At 47.7% G+C, this 25,488-nt stretch overlaps 1 protein-coding gene across 1 annotated transcript in view; it reads left to right on the top strand.

The window, feature by feature from the left end:
- Positions 1 to 5,809: 5,809 nt before the first annotated feature.
- Positions 5,810 to 25,488, top strand: part of dock2 (dedicator of cytokinesis 2) — a gene marked incomplete in the record, with an annotated part of 130,364 nt that continues 110,685 nt past the window's right edge. Inside the window, 8 exon segments of the mRNA XM_029771257.1 lie at positions 5,810 to 5,991; positions 7,245 to 7,328; positions 15,505 to 15,545; positions 16,045 to 16,100; positions 16,189 to 16,285; positions 16,396 to 16,544; positions 16,672 to 16,819; positions 17,851 to 18,008. Coding sequence (XP_029627117.1) covers positions 5,949 to 5,991; positions 7,245 to 7,328; positions 15,505 to 15,545; positions 16,045 to 16,100; positions 16,189 to 16,285; positions 16,396 to 16,544; positions 16,672 to 16,819; positions 17,851 to 18,008 — 776 coding nt within the window.

Below are 25,488 nucleotides of genomic sequence, written 5' to 3'. Positions count from 1 at the left end.
ACACCCACCTGTCTCCCTCCCTTTCTCCCTCTCTCCACACCCACCTGTCTCCCTTCCTCTCTCCCTCTCTGCTTCTTTCCCTCTCTCCCTCTCTCCACACCCACCTGTCTCCCTCTCTGCCTCTCTCCCTCTCTCCCTCTCTGCCTCTCTGCCTCTCTCCCTCTCTGCCTCTCTGCCTCTCTCCACACCCACCTGTCTCCCTCTCTGCCTGTCTCCCTCTCTGCCACTCTCCACACCCACCTGTCTCCCTCCCTCTCTCCCTGTCTCCCTCTCTGCCTCTCTCCACACCTACCTGTCTCTCTCCATCTCTCCCTCTCTCCACACCCACCTGTCTCCCTCTCTGCCTCTCTCCCTCTCTGCCTCTCTCCCTCTCTCCCTCTCTCCACACCCACCTGTCTCCCTCTCTGCCTCTCTCCCTCTCTGCCACTCTCCACACCCACCTGTCTCCCTCCCTCTCTCCCTGTCTCCCTCTCTGCCTCTCTCCCTCTCTGCCTCTCTCCCTCTCTCCCTCTCTGCCTCTCTGCCTCTCTCCACACCCACCTGTCTCCCTCCCTTTCTCCCTCTCTCCACACCCACCTGTCTCCCTCTCTGCCTCTCTCCCTCTCTGCCTCTCTCCCTCTCTCCCTCTCTGCCTCTCTGCCTCTCTCCCTCTCTGCCTCTCTGCCTTTCTCCACACCCACCTGTCTCCCTCCCTTTCTCCCTCTCTCCACACCCACCTGTCTCCCTTCCTCTCTCCCTCTCTGCTTCTTTCCCTCTCTCCCTCTCTCCACACCCACCTGTCTCCCTCTCTGCCTCTCTCCCTCTCTGCCTCTCTCCCTCTCTCCCTCTCTGCCTCTCTGCCTCTCTCCCTCTCTCCCTCTCTCCCTCTCTGCTTCTTTCCCTCTCTCCTTCTCTCCACACCCACCTGTCTCCCTCCCTCTCTCCATCTCTGCCTCTCTCCACACCCACCTGTCTCCCTCCCTCTCTCCCTGTCTCCCTCTCTGCCTCTCTCCACACCCACCTGTCTCCCTCCCTCTCTCCCTGTCTCCCTCTCTGCCTCTCTCCACACCCACCTGTCTCCCTCCCTCTCTCCCTCTCTCCCTCTCTGCCTCTCTCCACACCCACCTGTCTCCCTCCCTCTCTCCCTGTCTCCCTCTCTGCCTCTCTCCACACCCACCTGTCTCCCTCCCTCTCTCCCTGTCTCCCTCTCTGCCTCTCTCCACACCCACCTGTCTCCCTCCCTCTCTCCCTGTCTCCCTCTCTGCCTCTCTCCACACCCACCTGTCTCCCTCCCTCTCTCCCTGTCTCCCTCTCTGCCTCTCTCCACACCCACCTGTCTCCCTCCCTCTCTCCCTGTCTCCCTCTCTGCCTCTCTCCACACCCACCTGTCTCCCTCCCTCTCTCCCTGTCTCCCTCTCTTCAAATCCACCTGCCTCCCTCCCTCTCTCCCTCTCTCCATCTCTCCCTCTCTCCACACCCACCTGTCTCCCTCCCTCTCTCCCTCTCTCCAGACCCACCTGTCTCTCTCCCTCCCTCCCTCTCTCCAGACCCACCTGTTTCCCGCCCTCTCTTCACACCCACCTGTCTCCCTCCCTCTCTCCATCTGTCTCTCTCCACACCCACCTGTCTCCCTCCCTCTCTCCCTCTCTCCAGACCCACCTGTCTCTCTCCCTCTCTTCACACCCACCTGTCTCCCTCCCTCTCTCCATCTCTCCCTCTCTCCACACCCACCTGTCTCCCTCCCTCTCTCCCTCTCTCCAGACCCACCTGTCTCTCTCCCTCTCTCCAGACCCACCTGCCTCCCTCCCTCTCTTCAGACCCACCTGTCTCCCTCCCTCTTTCCAGACCCACCTGTCTCCCGCCCTCTCTTCACACCCACCTGTCTCCCTCCCTCTCTCCCTCTCTCCCTCTCTCCACACCCACCTGTCTCCCTCCCTCCTTCCCTCTCTCCAGACCCACCTGTCTCCCTCCCTCTCTCCAGACTCACCTGTCTCCATCCCTCTCTCCAGACCCACCTGTTTCCCTCCCTCTTGCCCTCTCTCCAGACCCAACTGTCTCCATCCCTCTCTCCCTCTCTCCAGACCCACCTGTCTCCCTCCCTTTCTCCAGACCCACCTGTCTCCCTCCCTCTCTCCAGACCCACCTGTCTCCCTCCCTCTCTCCCTCTCTCCAGACCCACCTGTTTCCATCCTTCTCTCCAGCCCACCTGTCTCCCTCCCTCTCTCCCTCTCTCCACACCCACCTGTCTCCCTCCCTCTCTCCCTCTCTCCACACCCAACTGTCCCCCTCCTTCTCTCCCTGTCTCCCTCTCTGCCTCTCTCCACACCCACCTGTCTTTCTCATCTCTCCCTCTCTACACACCCACCTGTCTCCCTCCCTCTCTGCCTCTCTCCACACCCACCTCTCTCCCTCCCTCTCTCCCTCTCTCCCTCTCTCCCTTTCTTCCTTTCTTCAAATCCACCTGCCTCCCTCCCTCTCTCCATCTCTCCCTCTCTCCACACCCACCTGTCTCCCTCCCTCTCTCCCTCTCTCCAGACCCACCTGTCTCTCTCCCTCCCTCCCTCTCTCCAGCCCACCTGTCCCCCTCCCTCTTTCCCTCTCTCCAGACCCACCTGTCTCCCTCCCTCTCTCCTTCTCTCCAGACCCGCCTGTTTCCATCCCTCTCTCCAGCCCACCTGTCCCCCTCCCTCTCTCCCTCTCTCCAGACCCGCCTGTCTCCATCCCTCTCTCCAGACCCACCTGTCTCCCTCCCTCTCTCCCTCTCTCCAGACCCGCCTGTTTCCATCCCTCTCTCCAGACCCACCTGTCTCCCTCCCTCTCTCCCTCTCTCCAGACCCGCCTGTTTCCATCCTTCTCTCCAGCCCACCTGTCTCCCTCCCTCTCTCCCTCTCTCCAGACCCGCCTGTTTCCATCCCTCTCTCCAGACCCACCTGTCTCCCTCCCTCTCTCCCTCTCTCCAGACCCGCCTGTTTCCATCCCTCTCTCCAGACCCACCTGTCTCCCTCCCTCTCTCCCTCTCTCCCTCTCTCCAGACCCGCCTGTTTCCATCCCTCTCTCCAAACCCACCTGTCTCCCTCCCTCTCTCCCTCTGTCCAGACCCACCTGTCTCCCTCCCTCTCTCCAGACCCACCTGTCTCCCTCCCTCTCTCCAGACCCACCTGTCTCCCTCCCTCTCTCCCTCTCTCCAGACCCACCTGTCTCCCTCCCTCTCTCCAGACCCACCTGTCTCCCTCCCTCTCTCCAGACCCACCTGTCTCCCTCCCTCTCTCCAGACCCACCTGTTTCCCTCCCTCTCTCCAGACCCACCTGTTTCCCACCCTCTCTCCAGACCCACCTTTCAGCTTGACAGTAACACTGACCTTTCAGCTTGACAGTAACACTGACCTTTCGGCTTGACAGTAACACTGACCTTTCAGCTTGACAGTAACACTGACCTTTCAGCTTGGCAGTAACACTGACCTTTCAGCTTGGCAGTAAGACTGACCTTTCAGCTTGACAGTAACACTGACCTTTCAGCTTGACAGTAACACTGACCTTTCAGCTTGACAGTAACACTGACCTTTCAGCTTGACAGTAACACTGACCTTTCAGCTTGACAGTAACACTGACCTTTCAGCTTGACAGTAACACTGACCTTTCAGCTTGACAGTAACACTGACCTTTCAGCTTGGCAGTAACACTGACCTTTCAGCTTGGCAGTAACACTGACCTTTCAGCTTGACAGTAACACTGACCTTTCAGCTTGACAGTAACACTGACCTTTCAGCTTGGCAGTAACACTGACCTTTCAGCTTGGCAGTAACACTGACCTTTCAGCTTGGCAGTAACACTGACCTTTCAGCTTGGCAGTAACACTGACCTTTCAGCTTGGCAGTAACACTGACCTTTCAGCTTGGCAGTAACACTGACCTTTCAGCTTGGCAGTAACACTGACCTTTCAGCTTGACAGTAACACTGACCTTTCAGCTTGACAGTAACACTGACCTTTCAGCTTGACAGTAACACTGACCTTTCAGCTTGGCAGTAACACTGACCTTTCAGCTTGACAGTAACACTGACCTTTCAGCTTGGCAGTAACACTGACCTTTCAGCTTGACAGTAACACTGACCTTTCAGCTTGACAGTAACACTGACCTTTCAGCTTGACAGTAACACTGACCTTTCAGCTTGGCAGTAACACTGACCTTTCAGCTTGACAGTAACACTGACCTTTCAGCTTGACAGTAACACTTCCCTTTTAGCAGTGATGACCTTTAATCAAGAATATGTAGCAGAAAGTTGAGTCAGCACTTGCCCAAGGATCATTGCGTGGGCAGAGTTAGAGACGGAGCTGGCTGGTCTGTAGCATAAACTGACGAGGCAGATACTCGATAACCAAGGAATGAATCCAAAGCAATCAGATTATGATACTAATTACTTTTATTGTCATGTAATCCGTCCAACCCTTTGAGTGCATGTGCATGTGTGTTTGTGTAGCTGTGTGTCTTCCTGTCTAGTAAAATACCATACAAGGCCAGGTATATGTTAACGTTTTATGGATTAACTTTAAAAGCTGACAGGAGTTCATTTCCCCAGCCTGTTTAACTAAAGACTAGTCAGTGGCCTTGTGGTTAGAGTGTCCGCCATGAGATGGGAAAGTTGGGCGTTATATCCCCTGCTGAGTCATAACAAAGAGTGTAAAAATGGGACCTGATGCGTCTCTGCTTGGCACTCGGCGTAAGGCCTGAGATAGACTAGCATCCTGTCCAGGGGGATCTGCTTCTGGAGCTCAGGTGCGATACAGAGTGTCCTCACGGGAGTGAAGAATGGTGTGGAACATCCTTGTTAAATATGTGGATCCATACACACTGTTTCCACAAGGTCATGTTGGGGTTCTCACACAAATTCTCATACAGAACATAACACACACACACACACACACACACACACACACACACACACACACACACACACACACACACACACACACACACACACACACACACACACACACACACACACACACAGTCTCTTGGTTTGTTCCATTGTGGTTTCCTGTCTGTCTGTTAGAAAGATGAGGTCTTCTGATATAGCCTCTGTCCATTCTGTTTCCACAGCAACTGGGTAATTGACCAAGGATGCATGCTGTGGACGAGAGCGGTCACTTGAATTAAATTGGGTGCTTTATACAGAAATCAATTTGACCATAGTTTGTTTATAATTTATTTATAGGTATCGAGTTCTCATGTGTTTTCTGAAAAGCAAAAGTTTGCTTGTGCTGTGCAACTGGTCTATAACTTGACCTCTTGTCAAATGTAATGTCTACCACCCTCTATTGGATATGTAAGGCAACTACACATCTATTTTACATCTCCATCCCTCGTAATGAGTGAATGATGTAGTAGTAGGTTACATCCACAGTGAGTAGAATGGCACAAGCTTCTTTAGATGCAGGGCTGGTTACATCTGTCCGGTCAGTCCGTCAGAGGAGGGGTACGAGGAGCTGGGTTTTTTACAACCGCAGTCCAAGGAAGAGCAGAAACAGATTGACAAGTCTGTTGTGTTGTCTTATATCAAACATACCAGGTCTATTACTCAGATTCATTCACAGTCAATTTGAACATTTTATTCCAGATAAAGAAGTGAATAAGTTCATATGTGACGTTAGACTAAACCACTCACTTACATTTGAACAGCCATGCTGCCCGTTGTTCAGACTGAGGTCAGATGCAGAGTTACAGTCAGTGAACAGGCCCCTAGATGCACAGCTACACAACTAACTGGACACTTCCCCTGTGAGAGCTGTGAAGAGACGAAGAAAAGAGAACGAGAAGAGGAAGGAAGGAGAGGGGGAGGAGCTCTCTGCTTTCATATACAGAACAAAATGCAGAAGTGAGAGGTAGAGTGGAAAACGTATCTCAGACACCCAAAGAGAGAGAGAGAGAGAGGGAGAGAGAGAGAGAGAGAGAGGGGAGAAAAGACAAGCAGTCATGGCTCCTTGGATGAGGACCACCACGGAGCGGTATGGCGTAGGTAAGTAATCCACGCTCACCTGTGTAGGCCTCCGTGTGTGTGTGTGTGTTTGCAAAAGGGTGATGGCCCTTCGCCCTCACTTTCGCCATGACAGGATGTGGGCGGGTGTCAGCTAACAGACTCTAGCAGTATGACTCTGACAGTGTGACTATGTCTGCACAGTCATGAGGTAGAGATCACTGATAGACCTCTGTGTCGAGAGAAACAAAATGGCTGAATCAGACTTCATGACATGGCTGTCAGGAATCACTTGACACATGATGGCAGCGGTTCAACTCGCGTACCTTTCCTAATCAGGAAGACTGATTTCAGAAACATATTGATCTTCAGAGCAGGGTTTCTATTTGCTGCAGTAGTTCTACATGTATTAGAAGCTGGTGAAACTGGAAGGGGAAGATGTTCCGGCTGTGTCCTTATCATGGAGAATCTCTTGATTGACCTGTTTGGCCTTAAAGAGCAGAGTGTTTGATATAGCTCAACCCTGATGCAATATTCACAATAATCTTGAATATGAAAAGTAACATGTATCATTGCGTTTGTGTTAGATTGAAAACACAGGAAGTGTAGGAGGGAGGAAGTAGCATGAGGTTTCAGAAATACAGAAACAGCACGGTAGTGTTTCTAACATCATGTGTACACAGACCTAGAAAACACAGTGTACAACCATATTATTACTGATAAACAAGATCTGTATATATATATATAGATATATATATAGATAGATATATATAGATATACATAGATATTGGACATATAAAAGGGTCACACAATTCTTGACATAGTTGTGCAACAGTGGAGGCTGGTGGGAGGAGCTATAGGAGGACGGGCTCGTTGTAATGTCTGGAATGGTATAAATGGAACCGTATCAAACATGAAACCATAGGTTTGACTCCATTTATTCCATTCCCATCCTCCTATAGCTCCTCCCACCAGCCTCCTCTGTTGTACAAACATATATCCTTTTTTCTTTATCTAATCTGAACATGAGGAACAAGCATATATAAATCTCATAATAATAGTGAAAAGACCTCGCCCCCCAACAAGCAAAAACAACAACATACTATCCTCTCCCTCCCCCGAACAATAAAGTCTGAGTGTTTTCTTGGGTTTAAGAGGGAAAACAAAATCTAATGAATCTGTTATGTTCTCTCTGTTTTAGGGTCTCTCTCTGCAGTACACTGTATGACCCTCTCACCTCTCTATGTCTCTAGTGATGTTTCATTTCATTGGTCATCTCTCTGTGTCTCCCCTAGTAACGTGGAATTTCATTGGCCTCGGAGAGAAGCAGCTGTCTCTGGAGATTGGGGACACGGTCCACATCCAGGAGACCTGCGATGGTAAGGGAGCTGACTGGGAATGTACTGGTTATACCAGGATTAATGTCTGGATGTAAACTGGGAATAATGTGGGATGGAAACTGAGAATAATGTGGGATGTAAACTAGGGATAATGTTTGGATGTAAACTGGGAATTATATGGAATGTAACTGGGAATAATGTGGGATGTAAACTGGGAATAATGTGGGATGTAAACTGAGAATAATGTGGGATGTAAACTGAGAATAATGTGGGATGTAAACTGGGAATAATATCTAAATGTAAACTGAGAATAATGTGGGATGTAAACTGGGAATAATGTGGGACGTAAACTGGGAATAATGTAGGATGTAAACTGAGAATAATGTGGGATGTAAACTGGGAATAATGTGGGATGTTAACTGGGAATAATGTGGGATGTAAACTGTGAATAATGTGGGATGTAAACTCGGAATAATGTCTGGATGTAAACTGGGAATAATGTGGGATGTAAACAGGGAATAATGTGGGATGTAAACTGAGAATAATGTGGGATGTAAACTGGGAATAATATCTAAATGTAAACTGAGAATAATGTGGGATGTAAACTGGGAATAATGTGGGATGTAAACTGAGAATAATGTGGCATGTAAACTAGGAATAATGTCTGGATGTAAACTGTGAATAATGTGGGATGTAAACTGGGAATAATATCTAAATGTAAACTGGGAATAATGTGGGATGTAAACTAAGAATAATGTGGGATGTAAACTAGGAATAATGTCTGGATGTAAACTGTGAATAATGTGGGATGTAAACTCGGAATAATGTCTGGATGTAAACTGGGAATAATGTGGGATGTAAACAGGGAATAATGTGGGATGTAAACTGAGAATAATGTGGGATGTAAACTGGGAATAATATCTAAATGTAAACTGAGAATAATGTGGGATGTAAACTGGGAATAATGTGGGATGTAAACTGAGAATAATGTGGCATGTAAACTAGGAATAATATCTGGATGTAAACTGTGAATAATGTGGGATGTAAACTGGGAATAATATCTAAATGTAAACTGGGAATAATGTGGGATGTAAACTAAGAATAATGTGGGATGTAAACTAGGAATAATGTCTGGATGTAAACTGGGAATAATGTGGGATGTAAACTGGGAATAATGTGGGATGTAAACTGGAAATAATGTGGGATGTAAACTAGGAATAATATGCAATGAAAATTTGGAATATTATGGGATGGAACCTGGGAATAATGTGGGATGGAACCTGAGTAAAACATGGGATGGAAACTAGGTCTAATGTGGGATGTAAGCATGGGATGTAAACTGGAATGTAAATTGGGAATAATGTGGTATGTAAACTGGGAATAATGTGGGATGTAAACTGGGAATAATATCTAAATGTAAACTGAGAATAATGTGGGATGTAAACTGGGAATAATGTGGGATGTAAACTGAGAATAATGTGGGATGTAAACTGAGAATAATGTGGGATGTAAACTAGGAATAATGTCTGGATGTAAACTGGGAATAATGTGGGATGTAAACTGGGAATAATATCTAAATGTAAACTGGGAATAATGTGGGATGTAAACTGAGAATAATGTGGGATGTAAACTGGGAATAATGTGGGATGTAAACTGAGAATAATGTCTGGATGTAAACTATGAATAATGTCTGGATGTAAACAGGGAATAATGTGGGATGTAAACTGGGAATAGTGTGGGATGTAAACTGGAAATAATGTTGGATGTAAACTAGGAATAATATGCGATGAAAATTTGGAATATTGTGGGATGGAACCTGAGTAAAACATGGGATGGAAACTAGGTCTAATGTGGGATGTAAGCATGGGATGTAAACTGGAATGTAAACTGGGAATAATGTGGGATGTAAACTGGGAATGATATGGGATGTAAACTGGGAATAATATCTGTATGTAAACTGGGAATAATATGTGGATGTAAACTGGGAATATGTGGATGTAAACTGGGAATAATATGTGGATGTAAACTGAGAATGATATGGGATGTAAACTGGGAATAATATCTGGATGTAAACTGGGAATAATATGTGGATGTAAACTGGGAATATGTGGATGTAAACTGGGAATAATATGTGGATGTAAACTGAGAATGATATGGGATGTAAACTGGGAATAATATCTTGATGTAAACTGGGAATAATATGTGGATGTAAATTGGGGAAAAGGTGGGATGTAAACTGGGAATAATGTGGGATGGAAAATGTGAATAATGTGGGATGGAAACTAACTGGGATTTAATTCTTATGGGCAGGTGGGACGGTAGCGTCCCACCTGGCCAACATCCGGTGAAATTTCATAGCGCGAAATTCAAACTACAGTATTATAAATATTTCACTTTCATAAAATCACAAGTGTAATACATCAAAATAAAGCTTAACTTCTTGTTAATCCAGCCGCTGTGTCAGATTTAAAAAAGGCTTTACGACGAAAGCAAACCATGCGATTATCTGAGGACAACGCCTCGCATACAAACACATGAAAAACATATTTCAACCAGGCAGGTGTGACACGAAAGTCAGAAATAGCGATATAAAAAATGCCTTACCTTTGATGATCTTCTTCTGTTGGCACTCCAAAAGGTCCCAGTTACATTACAAATGGTCCTTTTGTTCAATAATGTCTTTCTTTATATCCATAAAAACTCAGTTTAGCTGGCGCGCTTCAGTCAATGATCCACCCAGTTTCCCTCCATCAAAATGCATACAAAATGAATCCCAAACGTTACTAATAAACTTTTCCAAACAAGTCAAAGAACGTTTATAATCAAACCTTAGGTACCCTAATACGTAAATAAATGATACAATTTAAGACAGAGAATCGTTATTGTCTTTACCGGAGAAAAATACCAAAGAACGCGCTCTGTTCCACGCGCTTGGAAACACTACAGCCAAAATGGGAGTCACCTAGAAAAACTACAATTTCTGCCTAATTTTTTCAAAAACCAGCCTGAAACTTTTTCTTAAGACTGTTGACATCTAGTGGAAGCCCTAGGAACTACAATCTGGGAGGACTTGGCCTTATAATAAAAGTGATAGCCATTGAAAATACTGTTAGGCTGAATTTTTTTGGGGGGGATGGTTTGTCCTCTGGGTTTCGCCTGCCATATCAGTTCTGTTATACTCAATTTGAACAGTTTTAGAAACTTTTGAGTGTTTTCTATCCAAATGTACCAATTATATGCATATCGTCTTACATCTAGATGTTCCGCTAGCGGAACGCCTCACCAATATCCAATGGTAGAGCGTGGCGCGAATTACAAATACCTAAAAAATCCCAAAACTTCAATTTTTCAAACATATGACTATTTTACACCATTTTAAAGACAAGACTCTCCTTTATCTAACCACATTGTCCGATTTCAAAAAGGCTTTACAACGAAAGCAAAACATTAGATTATGTCAGGAGAGTACCCAGCCAGAAATAATCACACACCCATTTTTCAAGCTAGCATATAATGTCACAAAAACCAAAACCACAGCTAAATGCAGCACTAACCTTTGATGATCTTCATCAGATGACACTCCTAGGACATTATGTTATACAATACATGCATGTTTTGTTCAATCAAGTTCATATTTATATCAAAAACCAGCTTTTTACATTAGCATGTTTTGTTCAGAACTAGCATACCCACCGAAAACTTCCGGTGAATTTACTAAATTACTCACGATAAACGTTCACAAAAAACATAACAATTATTTTAAGAATTATAGATACAGAACTCCTTTATGCAATCGTGGTGTCCGATTTTAAAATAGCTTTTCGGTGAAAGCACATTTTGCAATATTCTGAGTAGATAGCCCGGCCATCATGGCTAACTATTTTGACACCCACCAAGTTTGGCACTCACCAAACTCAGATTTACTATAAGAAAAATTGGATTACCTTTGCTGTTCTTCGTTAGAATGCACTCCCAGGACTTCTTCTTCAACACCCAATGTTGTTTTGGTTCCAAATAATTCATAGTTATATCCAAATAGCTGCGTTTTGTTCTTGCGTTCAAGACACTATCCGAAGGGTGACGCGCCGGCGCGTATCGTGACAAAAAATGTCAAAATATTCCATTGCCGTACTTCGAAGCATCTCAAACTCTGTTTAAAATCAATTTTTATGCGATTTTTCTCATAAAATAGCAATAATATTCCAACCGGGAGACGTTGTATCTGTTCAAACACTGAAAGAAGTAAAATGGAGTCGTCACATGCACGCGCGCACCAGTGTCATTGTTCTCAGAACGACCACTTTCCAAAACCCCTACTGTTTTTCGCCTAGGGACTGCAGAGTTATCATTCCACGTTCTGGCGCCTTCTGAGAGCCTATGGGAGCCTTAGAAAATGCCACGTTACAGCAGAGATCCTATATTTTCGATAAAGAGGCTATAGAAGGACAAGAAATGGTCAGACAGGGCACTTCCCATATAGAATCTTCTCAGGTTTTGGCCTGCCATATGAGTTCTGTTATACTCACAGACACCATTCAAACAGTTTTAGAAACTTTAGGGTGTTTTCTATCCAAATCAAATAATTATATGCATATTCTAGCTTCTGGGCAGGAGTAATAACCAGATTAAATCGGGTACGTTTTTTATCCGGCCGTGAAAATACTGCCCCCTATCCTAAACAGGATATCCTAGCTTCTGGGCCTGAGTAACAGGCAGTTTACTTTGGGCACACTTTTCATCCGGACGTCAAAATACTGCTCCCTACCCAAGAGAGGTTAATCTGGGACTGGAAACTGGTATTAATGTGGGATGGAAACTGAGGATAATGTGGGTTGTTGTGACTGTACCCTGTGTTTTGACTGTATCCTGTGTTGTGACTGTACCCTGTGTTGTGACTGTATGCTGTGTTGTTACTGTATCCTGTGTTGTGACTGGACCCTGTGTTGTGACTGTATCCTGTGTTGTGACTGTATCCTGTGGTGTGACGTTATCATGTGTTGTGACTGTATCCTGTGTTGTGACTGTATCCTGTTTTGTTACTGTATCCTGTGGTGTAACTGTCTCCTGTGTAGTGACTGAATAATGTGTTGTGACTGTATCCTGTGTTGTGACTGTATCCTGTGGTGTAATGTTATCATGTGTGTGACTGTATCATGTGTTGTTACTGTACCCTGTGTTGTGACTGTATCCTATGTTGTGACTGTATCCTGTGGTGTGACTGTATCCTGTGTTGTGACTGTATCCTGTGGTGTGACTGTATCCTGTGGTGTGACTGGATCCTGTGTAGTGACTGAATCCTGTGTTGTGACTGTATCCTGTGTTGTGACTGTATCCTGTGTTGTGACTATATCCTGTGTTGTGACTGTATCCTGTGGTGTGACTGTATCCTGTGTTGTGACTGTATCCTGTGGTGTGACTGTATCCTGTGGTGTGATTGTATCCTGTGTTGTGACTGTATCCTGTGTTGTTACTGTATCCTGTGTTGTGACTGTATCCTGTGGTATGACTGTATCCTGTGTTTTGACTGTATCCTGTGTTATGACTGTATCCTGTGTTGTGACTGTATCCTGTGTAGTGACTGTATCCTGTGTTGTGACTTTATCCTCTGTTGTGACTGTATCCTGTGGTGGGACTGTATCCTGTGGTGTGACTGTATCCTGTGTAGTGACTGTATCCTGTGTAGTGACTGTACCTTGTGTTGTGACTGTATCCTGTGTTGTTACTGTATCCTGTGGTGTGACTGTATCCTGTGTTGTGACTGTACCTTGTGTTGTGACTGTATCCTGTGTTGTGACTGTATCCTGTGTTGTGACTGTATCCTGTATTGTGACTGTATCCTGTGTAGTGACTGTATCCTTGGTGTGACTGTATCCTGTGTAGTGACTGTATCCTGTGTAGTGACTGTATCCTGTGGTGTGACTGTATCCTGTGTTGTGACTGTACCTTGTGTTGTGACTGTATCCTGTGTTGTGACTGTATCCTGTGTTGTGACTGTATCCTGTATTGTGACTGTACCTTGTGTTGTGACTGTATCCTGTGTTGTTACTGTATCCTGTGTTGTGACTGTATCCTGTGTTGTGACTGTATCCTTGGTGTGACTTTATCCTGTGTAGTGACTGTATCCTGTGTAGTGACTGTATCCTGTGGTGTGACTGTATCCTGTGTTGTGACTGTACCTTGTGTTGTTACTGTACCTTGTGTTGTGACTGTATCCTGTGTAGTGACTGTACCTTGTGTTGTTACTGTATCCTGTGTTGTTACTGTATCCTGTGTTTTCGACTGTATCTTGTGTTGTGACTGTATCCTGTGGTGTGACTGTATCCTGTGTTGTGACTGTACCTTGTGTTGTTACTGTATCCTGTGTTGTTACTGTCTCCTGTGTTTTCGACTGTATCCTGTGTTGTGACTGTATCCTGTGGTGTGACTGTATCCTGTGGTGTGACTGTATCCTGTGTTGTGAGTGTATCCTGTGTAGTGACTGTATCCTGTATTGTGACTGTACCTTGTGTTGTAACTGTATCCTCCGTTGTGACTGTATCCTGTATTGTGACTGTACCTTGTGTTGTGACTGTATCCTGTGGTGTGATTGTATCCTGTATTGTGACTGTACCTTGTGTTGTGACTGTATCCTGTGTAGTGACTGTATCCTGTATTGTGACTGTACCTTGTGTTGTTACTTTATCCTGCGTTGTGACTGTATCCTGTATTGTGACTGTATCCTGTGTTGTGACTGTATCCTGTGGTGTGACTGTATCCTGTATTGTGACTGTACCTTGTGTTGTGACTGTATCCTGTGTTGTGACTGTATCCTGTGTTGTGACTGTACCTTGTGTTGTTACTGTATCCTGCGTTGTGACTGTATCCTGTATTGTGACTGTACCTTGTGTTGTGACTGTATCCTGTGGTGTGACTGTATCCTGTATTGTGGCTGTACCTTGTGTTGTGACTGTATCCTGTGGTGGGACTGTATCCTGTATTGTGACTGTACCTTGTGTTGTGACTGTATCCTGTGGTGTGACTGTATCCTGTATTGTGACTGTACCTTGTGTTGTGACTGTATCCTGTGGTGTGACTGTATCCTGTATTGTGACTGTACCTTGTGTTGTTACTGTATCCTGTGTTGTGACTGTACCTTGTGTTGTTACTGTATCCTGTGGTGTGACTGTATCCTGTGTTGTGACTGTATCCTGTGTTGTGACTGTACCTTGTGTTGTGACTGTACCTTGTGTTGTGACTGTATCCTGTGGTGTGACTGTACCTTGTGTTGTGACTGTACCTTGTGTAGTGACTGTATCCTGTGTAGTGACTGTGTCCTGTGTTGTGACTGTATCCTGTGTAGTGACTGTATCCTGTGTAGTGACTGTATCCTGTGTAGTGACTGTATCCTGTGGTGTGACTGTATCCTGTGTTGTGACTGTATCCTGTGTTGTTACTGTACCTTGTTTGTTACTGTATCCTGTGGTGTGACTGTGTCCTGTGTTGTGACTGTATCCTGTGGTGTGACTGTATCCTGTGTTTTCGACTGTATCCTGTGTTGTGACTGTATCCTGTGTTGTGACTGTATCCTGTGGTGTGACTGTACCTAGTGTTGTGACTGTACCTTGTGTTGTTACTGTATCCTGTGTTGTGACTGTACCTTGTGTTGTTACTGTATCCTGTGTTGTGACTGTATCCTGTGTTGTGACTGTATCCTGTGTTGTGACTGTACCTTGTGTTGTGGCTGTACCTTGTGTTGTTACTCTATCCTGTATTGTGACTGTACCTTGTGTTGTGACTGTACCTTGTGTTGTTACTGTATCCTGTGGTGTGACTGTATCCTGTGTTGTGACTGTATCCTGTGGTGTGACTGTATCCTGTGTTTTCGACTGTATCCTGTGTTGTGACTGTATCCTGTGTTGTGACTGTACCTTGTGTTGTTACTGTATCCTGTGTTGTGACTGTATCCTGTGTTGTGACTGTATCCTGTGTAGTGACTGTATCCTGTATTGTGACTGTACCTTGTGTTGTGACTGTATCCTGTGTTGTTACTGTACCTTGTGTTGTGACTGTACCTTGTGGTGTGACTGTACCTTGTGTTGTGACTGTACATTGTGTTGTGACTGTACCTTGTGTTGTTACTGTATCTTGTGTTGTGACTGTATCCTGTGGTGTGACTGTATCCTGTGTTGTGACTGTATCCTGTGGTGTGACTGTACCCTGTTTTCTCTGGTTGCAGGCTGGTATAAAGGCTACCTGGTCAGGAACAATGATCGACAGGTAAGACACAGCTGGACAATTAATCCCACACAGAAATGTTGTGGGATTACAGTAGCAGAAGAATCCATATTTTTTAGATTGATTATTTATTGGTTTATTACGTTAGTATATTATGTATGTTTGTAATAGTGTGCTATATGTGAAAATGTGTTCGTATATAAATTGTATTTTAATATTTAAGGACTCTTGGAAGATTAGTCCAAATGGGGACTAAAAGAGATCCAAATAAAATCAAATAAAATCAAATTAATGGGGCGGCAGGGTAGCCTAGTGGCTGGAGCGTTGGGCTAGTAACCGAAAGGTTGCAAGTTTGAATGCCCGAGCTGACAAGGTACAAATCTGTTGTTCTGCCTCTGAACAAGGCAGTTAACCCACTGTTCCTAGGCTGTCATTGAAAATGAGAATTTGTTCTTAACTGACTTGCCTAGTTAAATTAAAAATTGAAGACAGGATAGTATGTGACCAAGTACCTCTCTCCTCTCTCCCTCCATATATTTAGGGCACATTCCCAGCCAGCATAGTGCAGCTGAGGAAAGTCATCATTGAAAAGCGAGGGTGAGTGATGTGTGTGTTTGTGTGTCAGTGTCATATGCTTACCTGTGTGTACAGTGTGTGTCAGTAATATGTGGTATTTCTTCCACAGGGATCAGGAGGTGGTGTTGTCAGCAGAGATGCCCCTAGTGAAGGAGGTGACCACCACTCTGAGGGAGTGGGGAAGCATCTGGAAACAGCTCTATGTGGTAAATACTCCACTGTGTGTGTGTGTGTGTGTGTGTGTGTGTGTGTGTGTGTGTGTGTGTGTGTGTGTGTGCGTGTGCGTGTGTGTAACAAGGTCTCTCTCTCTCCCTAGGCCAATAAGAAGAACCGTGTGGTGCAGGTCCAAGGGCTGATGTGGGATTTGATGGAATGGCGTTCCCAGCTCCTGTCTGGCACGTTACCTAGCGATGAGTTCAAGGAGCTCAAACAGAAAGTCACCTCCAAGATCGACTATGGCAACAAGTATGGCCCATAAAACCCCTGCTGAATCACTTAAATAGATCATTCTCATTTGAGATACTCCATCTCTGTATCTGGCCTTTCTCTCTCTTCCATAATCTCCTCCTCCTCCTCCCTTCCTCCCTTCCAGGATCTTGGAGTTGGACCTGGTGGTGCGGGATGTGAACGGGAATATGCTGGACCCGGAAAACGCCAGCGTGATTAGCCTGTTCCGAGCCCACCAAGACGCCACCACCAAGATCAATGAACGCATCAAAGAGGAACAGGTTAGACAGAGAGTAAGAGAGGAACAAAGACAGAGACTAACAGGAAGTGGCTGACAGGGCTAACAGGGTTAAATCGGGAGAATAGTGGAGTAAGATTGAGAGAGTTGACAGCGTAATGGAAAGAAGACAATGGTCATGAACTGTATTTTAGGAGTATAGCCATCTCTCTCTCTCTCTCAATTCAATTCAATTCAATTCAATTTGCTTTATTGGCATGACGTAACAATGTACATATTGCCAAAGCTTATTTTGGATATTTACAATACGAAAAAAATGAGAATCAAAATTGTCAACGAGGCAACAGTAACAACAATAACCAAGGGTCAAAATAACCATACATTCAACAATAACAATAACAATGGCATAGAGGACATGTGCAGGTTGATTGGTCTGTCAGATACTGTCACTCATCTTATGGAAGGCTGTAATGTAGGTGTCTGCCAACCCACAGCTCTCTGCATCCTCCCCCAACAAGAGGGGTAGCCTAATCTCATCAGAGAGGTCTTTGAAACCTTGAATAAGGGTTTCACATTTGGGGAAATGACACACTCTAATTGTTTAATATTTTTTACATTTTGTCAGGAAATGCAGCTCCGTCTCAGGTTCTGCTGTTGTGCAGTGGTTGCACAGCCTTTCCTCTGCAGGGAGCCAGGTTTTCCTGTGTCTACCCTTCTCAATGGCAAGGCTGTGCTCACTGAGCCTGTACTTTGTCAAGGTTTTTCAAAAGTTTTGATCAGTAACCATGGTCAAATATTTAGCCATGGTGTACTGTCGATTTAGGGCCAGATAGCACTGCATTTTGCTTTGTGTTTGTCCTTGTGTTTCCCAATAAGCAATGTAGTTTTGTTTTGACTGTGCTGTAATTTGGTTTATTCTGATTGATTGGATGTTCTGGTCCTGAGGCTTCAGTGTGTTAGTAGAACAGGTTTGTGAACTCAGCCCCAGGACCAGCTGGATGAGGGGACTCTTTTCTTTGCTCAGCTCTTGGCATTGCAGGGCTTGGTAATGATATGAGAGGGTCTCTCTCTCTCTCTCTTCTGTAGTCCAACATTCAGACGGACCACTCAGTAATCTCGGCCCGGATCCAGTCCTCTCCTACTCACAGCCTCTATGTCTTTGTCCGGAACTTTGTCTGTCGGATTGGAGAGGATTCTGAACTCTTCATGTCCCTCTACGACCCCAACAAGCAGACCATCATCAGGTCTCTTTTTAAATATCCCTCTATCCTGCTCTCTTTTTTACATCTCTGCATCGCTCATCCTGCCTTTCTGTTTCTCCTCAGCGCTCTCCCACTTCTCTTTCCCCTGTTTCTCTCTCTCTCTCTCCTCAGTGCTCTCCCACTTCACTTTCTCCTGTTTCTCTCTCTCCTCAGCGCTCTCCCACTTCTCTTTCCCCTGTTTCTCTCTCTCCTCAGCGCTCTCCCACTTCTCTTTCTCCTGTTTCTCTCTCTCCTCAGCGCTCTCCCACTTCTCTTTCTCCTGTTTCTCTCTCTCTCTCTCCCACTTCTCTTTCCCCTGTTTCTCTCTCTCCTCAGCGCTCTCCCTCTTCTCTTTCTCCTGTCTCTCTCTCTCCTCAGCGCTCTCCCACTTCTCTTTCTCCTGTTTCTCTCTCTCCTCAGCGCTCTCCCACTTCTCTTTCTCCTGTTTCTCTCTCTCTCTCCTCAGTGCTCTCCCACTTCTCTTTCTCCTGTTTCTCTCTCTCCACAGCGCTCTCCCACTTCTCATTCCCCTGTTTCTCTCTCTCCTCAGCGCTCTCCCACTTCTCTTTCTCCTGTTTCTCTCTCTCCTCAGCGCTCTCCCACTTCTCTTTCTCCTGTTTCTCTCTCTCTCCTCAGCGCTCTCCCACCTCTCTTTCCCCTGTTTCTCTCTCTCCTCAGCGCTCTCCCACTTCTCATTCCCCTGTTTCTCTCTCTCCTCAGCGCTCTCCCACTTCTCTTTCCCCTGTTTCTCTCTCTCCTCAGTGCTCTCCCACTTCTCTTTCCCCTGTTTCTCTCTCTCCTCAGTGCTCTCCCACTTCTCTTTCTCCTGTTTCTCTCTCTCCTCAGCGCTCTCCCCCTTCTCTTTCCCCTGTTTCTCTCTCTCTCTCTCCTTACCTCTCTCCCACTTCTCTTTCTCCTGTTTCTCTCTCTCCTCAGCGCTCTCCCACTTCTCTTTCCCCTGTTTCTCTCTCTCCTCAGCGCTCTCCCACTTCTCTTTCTCCTGTTTCTCTCTCTCCTCAGCGCTCTCCCACTTCTCTTTCTCCTGTTTCTCTCTCTCTCTCCTCAGCGCTCTCCCACTTCTCTTTCTCCGATTTCTCTCTCTCTCTCCTCAGCGCTCTCCCCACTTCTCTTTCTCCTGTTTCTCTCTCTCCTCAGCGCTCTCCCACTTCTCTTTCTCCTGTTTCTCTCTCTCCTCAGCGCTCTCCCACTTCTCTCTCCCCTGTTTCTCTCTCTCCTCAGCGCTCTCCCACTTCTCTCTCCCCTGTTTCTCTCTCTCTCTCTCTCCTCAGCGCTCTCCCACTTCTCTTTCTCCTGTTTCTCTCTCTCCTCAGTGCTCTCCCACCTCTCTTTCCCCTGTTTCTCTCTCTCCTCAGTGCTCTCCCACTTCTCTCTCCCCTGTTTCTCTCTCTCTCTCTCTCTCTCCTCAGCGCTCTCCCACTTCTCTTTCTCCTGTTTCTCTCTCTCCTCAGTGCTCTCCCACTTCTCTTTCTCCTGTTTCTCTCTCTCCTCAGCGCTCTCCCACTTCTCTTTCTCCTGTTTCTCTCTCTCCTCAGCGCTCTCCCACTTCTCTTTCCCCTGTTTCTCTCTCTCCTCAGCGCTCTCCCACTTCTCTTTCCCCCTGTTCTCTCTCTCTCTCTCTCCCCTTCTCTTTCTCCTGTTTCTCTCTCTCTCTCCCACTTCTCTTTCTCCTGTTTCTCTCTCTCCTCAGCGCTCTCCCACTTCTCTTTCTCCTGTTTCTCTCTCTCTCTCCCACTTCTCTTTCTCCTGTTTCTCCTCTCTCCTCAGTGCTCTCCCACTTCTCTTTCTCCTGGTTCTCTCTCTCCTCAGCGCGCTCTCCCACTTCTCTTTCCCTGTTTCTCTCTCCTCAGTGCTCCACTCTCTTTCTCCTGTTTCTCTCTCTCCTCAGCGCTCTCCACTTCTCTTTCTCCTGTTTCTCTCTCCTCAGCGCTCTCCCATTCTCTTCTCGTTTCTCTCTCTCCTCAGCGCTCTCCACTTCTCTTTCTCCGTTTCTCTCTCCTCAGCGCCTCCCCACTTCTCTTCTCCTGTTTCTCTCTCTCCTCAGCGCTCTCCCACTTCTCTTTCTCCTGTTTCTCTCTCTCCTCAGCGCTCTCCCACTTCTCTTTCTCCTGTTTCTCTCTCTCCTCAGCGCTCTCCCACTTCTCTTTCTCCTGTTTCTCTCTCTCCTCAGCGCTCTCCCACTTCTTTCTCTGTTCTCTCTCTTCCTCAGCGCTCTCCCACTTCTCTTTCTCTCTCTCTCTCTCCTCAGCGCTCTCCCACCTCTCTTTCTCCTGTTTCTCTCTCTCTCTCCTCAGCGCTCTCCCACCTCTCATTCCCCTGTTTCTCTCTCTCCTCAGCGCTCTCCCCACTTCGCTTTCCCCTGTTTCTCTCTCTCCTCAGCGCTCTCCCACTTCTCTTTCTCCTGTTTCTCTCTCTCCTCAGCGCTCTCCCACTTCTCTTTCCCCTGTTTCTCTCTCTCCTCAGCGCTCCTCCCCACTTCTCTTTCCCCTGTTTCTCTCTCTCCCTCTCTTCTCCCACTTCCTTTCTCCTGTTTCTCTCTCTCTCTTTCCACTTCCTCTTTCTCCTGTTTCTCTCTCTCCTCAGCGCTCTCCCACGTCTCTTTCTCCTGTTTCTCTCTCTCCTCAGCGCTCTCCCACTTTCTCATTCCCCTGTTTCCTCTCTCTCCTCAGCGCTCTCCCACTTCTTCTCTTCTCCTGTTTCTCTCTCTCCTCAGCGCTCTCCCACTTCTCTTTCTCCTGTTTCTCTCTCTCCTCCTCAGCGCTCTCCCACCTCTCTTTCCCCTGTTTCTCTCTCTCCTCAGCGCTCTCCCACTTCTCATTCCCCTGTTTCTCTCTCTCCTCAGCGCTCTCCCACTTCTCTTTCCCCTGTTTCTCTCTCTCCTCAGTGCTCTCCCACTTCTCTTTCCCCTGTTTCTCTCTCTCCTCAGTGCTCTCCCACTTCTCTTTCTCCTGTTTCTCTCTCTCCTCAGCGCTCTCCCACTTCTCTTTCCCCTGTTTCTCTCTCTCTCTCCTTACCTCTCTCCCACTTCTCTTTCTCCTGTTTCTCTCTCTCCTCAGCGCTCTCCCACTTCTCTTTCCCCTGTTTCTCTCTCTCCTCAGCGCTCTCCCACTTCTCTTTCTCCTGTTTCTCTCTCTCCTCAGCGCTCTCCCACTTCTCTTTCTCCTGTTTCTCTCTCTCTCTCCTCAGCGCTCTCCCACTTCTCTTTCTCCGATTTCTCTCTCTCTCTCCTCAGCGCTCTCCCACTTCTCTTTCTCCTGTTTCTCTCTCTCCTCAGCGCTCTCCCACTTCTCTTTCTCCTGTTTCTCTCTCTCCTCAGCGCTCTCCCACTTCTCTCTCCCCTGTTTCTCTCTCTCCTCAGCGCTCTCCTACTTCTCTCTCCCCTGTTTCTCTCTCTCTCTCTCTCTCTCCTCAGCGCTCTCCCACTTCTCTTTCTCCTGTTTCTCTCTCTCCTCAGTGCTCTCCCACCTCTCTTTCCCCTGTTTCTCTCTCTCCTCAGTGCTCTCCCACTTCTCTCTCCCCTGTTTCTCTCTCTCTCTCCTCAGCGCTCTCCCACTTCTCTTTCTCCTGTTTCTCTCTCTCCTCAGTGCTCTCCCACCTCTCTTTCTCCTGTTTCTCTCTCTCCTCAGTGCTCTCCCACTTCTCTTTCTCCTGTTTCTCTCTCTCCTCAGCGCTCTCCCACTTCTCTTTCTCCTGTTTCTCTCTCTCCTCAGCGCTCTCCCACTTCTCTTTCCCCTGTTTCTCTCTCTCCTCAGCGCTCTCCCACTTCTCTTTCCCCTGTTTCTCTCTCTCTCTCTCCCACTTCTCTTTCTCCTGTTTCTCTCTCTCTCTCCCACTTCTCTTTCTCCTATTTCTCTCTCTCCTCAGCGCTCTCCCACTTCTCTTTCTCCTGTTTCTCTCTCTCCACAGCGCTCTCCCACTTCTCTTTCTCCTGTTTCTCTCTCTCCTCAGCGCTCTCCCACTTCTCTTTCTCCTGTTTCTCTCTCTCCTCAGCGCTCTCCCACTTCTCTTTCCCCTGTTTCTCTCTCTCCTCAGTGCTCTCCATCTCTTTCTCCTGTTTCTCTCTCTCCTCAGCGCTCTCCCACTTCTCTTTCTCCTGTTTCTCTCTCTCCTCAGCGCTCTCCCACTTCTCTTCTCCTGTTCTCTCTCTCCTCATGCTCTCCCATCTCTTCTCCTGTTTCTCTCTCTCCTCAGCGCTCTCCCATTCTCTTCTCCTGGTTTCTCTCTCTCCTCAGCGCTCTCCACTTCTCTTTCTCCTGTTTCTCTCTCTCCTCAGCGCTCTCCCACTTCTCTTTCTCCTGTTTCTCTCTCTCCTCAGCGCTCTCCACTTGCTCTTTCTCCTGTTTCTCTCTCTCCTCAGCGCTCTCCCACTCTCTTTCTCCTGTTTCTCTCTCCCAGCGCTCTCCCACTCTCTTTCTCCTGTTTCTCTCTCTCCTCCAGCGCTCCTCCCACTTCTCTTTCTCCTGTTTCTCTCTCTCCTCGCGCTCTCCCACTTCTCTTTCTCCTGTTTCTTCCTCTCTCCTCAGCGCTCTCCCACTTCTCTTTCTCTCCTGTTTCTCTCTCTCCTCAGCGCTCTCCCACTCTCTTTCTCCTGTTTCTCTCTCTCCTCAGCGCTCTCCCACTTCTCTTTCTCCTGTTTCTCTCTCTCCTCAGCGCTCTCCCACTTCTCTTTCCCCTGTTTCTCTCTCTCTCCTCAGTGCTCTCCCACTTCTCTTTCTCCTGTCTCTCTCTCTCCTCAGCGCTCTTCCACTTCTCTTTCCCCTGTTTCTCTCTCTCTCTCCTCAGCGCTCTCCCACCTCTCTTTCTCCTGTTTCTCTCTCTCTCTCCTCAGCGCTCTCCCACCTCTCATTCCCCTGTTTCTCTCTCTCCTCAGCGCTCTCCCACTTCTCTTTCCCCTGTTTCTCTCTCTCCTCAGCGCTCTCCCACTTCTCTTTCTCCTGTTTCTCTCTCTCCTCAGCGCTCTCCCACTTCTCTTTCCCCTGTTTCTCTCTCTCCTCGCGCTCTCCCACTTCTCTTCCCCTGTTTCTCTCTCTCTCTCTCTCCCACTTCTCTTTCTCCTGTTCTCCTCTCTCTCTCCCACTTCTCTTTCTCCGATTTCTCTCTCTCTCTCCTCAGCGCTCTCCCACTTCTCTTTCTCCTGTTTCTCTCTCTCCTCAGCGCTCTCCCACTTCTCTTTCTCCTGTTTCTCTCTCTCCTCAGCGCTCTCCCCACTTCTCTCTCCCCTGTTTCTCTCTCTCCTCAGCGCTTCTCCCACGTCTCTCTCCCCCTGTTTCTCTCTCTCTCTCTCTCCTCAGCGCTCTCCCACTTCTCTTTCTCCTGTTTCTCTCTCTCCCTCAGTGCTCTCCCCACCTCTTCTTTCCCCTGTTCTCTCTCCTCCTCAGTGCTCTCCCACTTCTCTCTCCCCTGTTTCTCTCTCTCTCTCCTCAGCGCTCTCCCACTTCTCTTTCTCCTGTTTCTCTCTCTCCTCAGTGCTCTCCCACCTCTCTTTCTCCTGTTTCTCTCTCTCCTCAGTGCTCTCCCACTTCTCTTTCTCCTGTTTCTCTCTCTCTCCCTCAGCGCCTCTCCCCACTTCTCTTTCTCCTGTTTCTCTCTCTCCTCAGCGCTCTCCCACTTCTCTTTCCCCTGTTTCTCTCTCTCCTCAGCGCTCTCCCACTTCTCTTTCCCCTGTTTCTCTCTCTCTCTCTCTCCCACTTCTCTTTCTCTGTTTCTCTCTCTCTCTCCCCCTTCTCTTCTCCTGTTTTCTCTCTCTCCTCAGCGCTCTCCCACTTCTCTTTCTCCTGTTTCTCTCTCTCCTCAGCGCTCTCCCACTTCTCTTCTCCTGTTTCTCTCCTCTCCTCAGTGCTCTCCCACTTCTCTTTCTCCTGTTCCTCTCTCTCCTCAGCGCTCCTCCCACTTCTCTTTCCCCCTGGTTCTCTCTCTCCTCAGTGCTCTCCCACTTCTCTTTCTCCTGTTTCTCTCTCTCCTCAGCGCTCTCCCCCTTCTCTTTCTCCTGTTTCTCTCTCTCCTCAGCGCTCTCCCACTTCTCTTTCTCCTGTTTCTCTCTCTCCTCAGCGCTCTCCCACTTCTCTTTCTCCTGTTTCTCTCTCTCCTCAGCGCTCTCCCACTTCTCTTTTCTCCTGTTTCTCTCTCTCCTCAGCGCTCTCACCACTTCTCTTCTCCTGTTTCTCTCTCTCCTCAGCGCTCTCCCACTCTCTTTCTCCTGTCTCTCTCTCTCAGCGCTCTCCCACTTCTCTTTCTCCTGTTTCTCTCTCTCCTCAGCGCTCTCCCACTTCTCTTTCTCCTGTTTCTCTCTCTCCTCAGCGCTCTCCCACTTCTCTTTCTGCTGTCTCTCTCTCTCCTCAGCGCTCTCCCACCTCTCTTTCCCCTGTTTCTCTCTCTCCTCAGCGCTCTCCCACTTCTCTTTCTGCTGTCTCTCTCTCTCCTCAGCGCTCTCCCACTTCTCTTTCCCCTGTTTCTCTCTCTCCTCAGCGCTCTCCCACCTCTCTTTCCCCTGTTTCTCTCTCTCCTCAGTGCTCTTCCACCTCTCTTTCCCCTGTTTCTCTCTCTCCTCAGTGCTCTCCCACTTCTCTTTCCCCTGTTTCTCTCTCTCCTCAGCGCTCTTCCACTTCTCTTTCCCCTGTTTCTCTCTCTCCTCAGTGCTCTCCCACTTCTCTTTCTCCTGTCTCTCTCTCTCCTCAGCGCTCTCCCACCTCTCTTTCTCCTGTTTCTCTCTCTCTCTCCTCAGCGCTCTCCCACCTCTCATTCCCCTGTTTCTCTCTCTCCTCAGCGCTCTCCCACTTCTCTTTCCCCTGTTTCTCTCTCTCCTCAGCGCTCTCCCACTTCTCTTTCTCCTGTTTCTCTCTCTCCTCAGCGCTCTCCCACTTCTCTTTCCCCTGTTTCTCTCTCTCCTCAGCGCTCTCCCACTTCTCTTTCCCCTGTTTCTCTCTCTCTCTCTCCCACTTCTCTTTCTCCTGTTTCTCTCTCTCTCTTTCCCACTTCTCTTTCTCCTGTTTCTCTCTCTCCTCAGCGCTCTCCCACTTCTCTTTCTCCTGTTTCTCTCTCTCCTCAGCGCTCTCCCACTTCTCATTCCCCTGTTTCTCTCTCTCCTCAGCGCTCTCCCACTTCTCTTTCTCCTGTTTCTCTCTCTCCTCAGCGCTCTCCCACTTCTCTTTCTCCTGTTTTCTCTCTCTCTCTCAGCGCTCTCCCACCTCTCTTCTCCCCTGTTTTCTCTCTCCTCCTCAGCGCTCTCCCACTTCTCATTCCCCTGTTTCTCTCTCTCCTCAGCGCTTCCTCCCACTTTCTCTTTCCCCTGTTTCTCTCTCTCCTCCTCAGTGCTCTCCCACTTCTCTTTCCCCTGTTTCTCTCTCTCCTCAGTGCTCTCCCACTTCTCTTTCTCCTGTTTCTCTCTCTCCTCAGCGCTCTCCCACTTCTCTTTCCCCTGTTTCTCTCTCTCTCTCCTTACCTCTCTCCACTTCTCTTCTTCCTGTTC

This window comes from Salmo trutta, chromosome 13, assembly GCF_901001165.1.
Source record: "Salmo trutta chromosome 13, fSalTru1.1, whole genome shotgun sequence".
NCBI lineage: Eukaryota > Metazoa > Chordata > Actinopteri > Salmoniformes > Salmonidae > Salmo > Salmo trutta.
The sequence above is the reverse complement of the archived record's forward strand: the minus strand, read 5'-3'. Positions and strand labels throughout refer to the sequence as shown.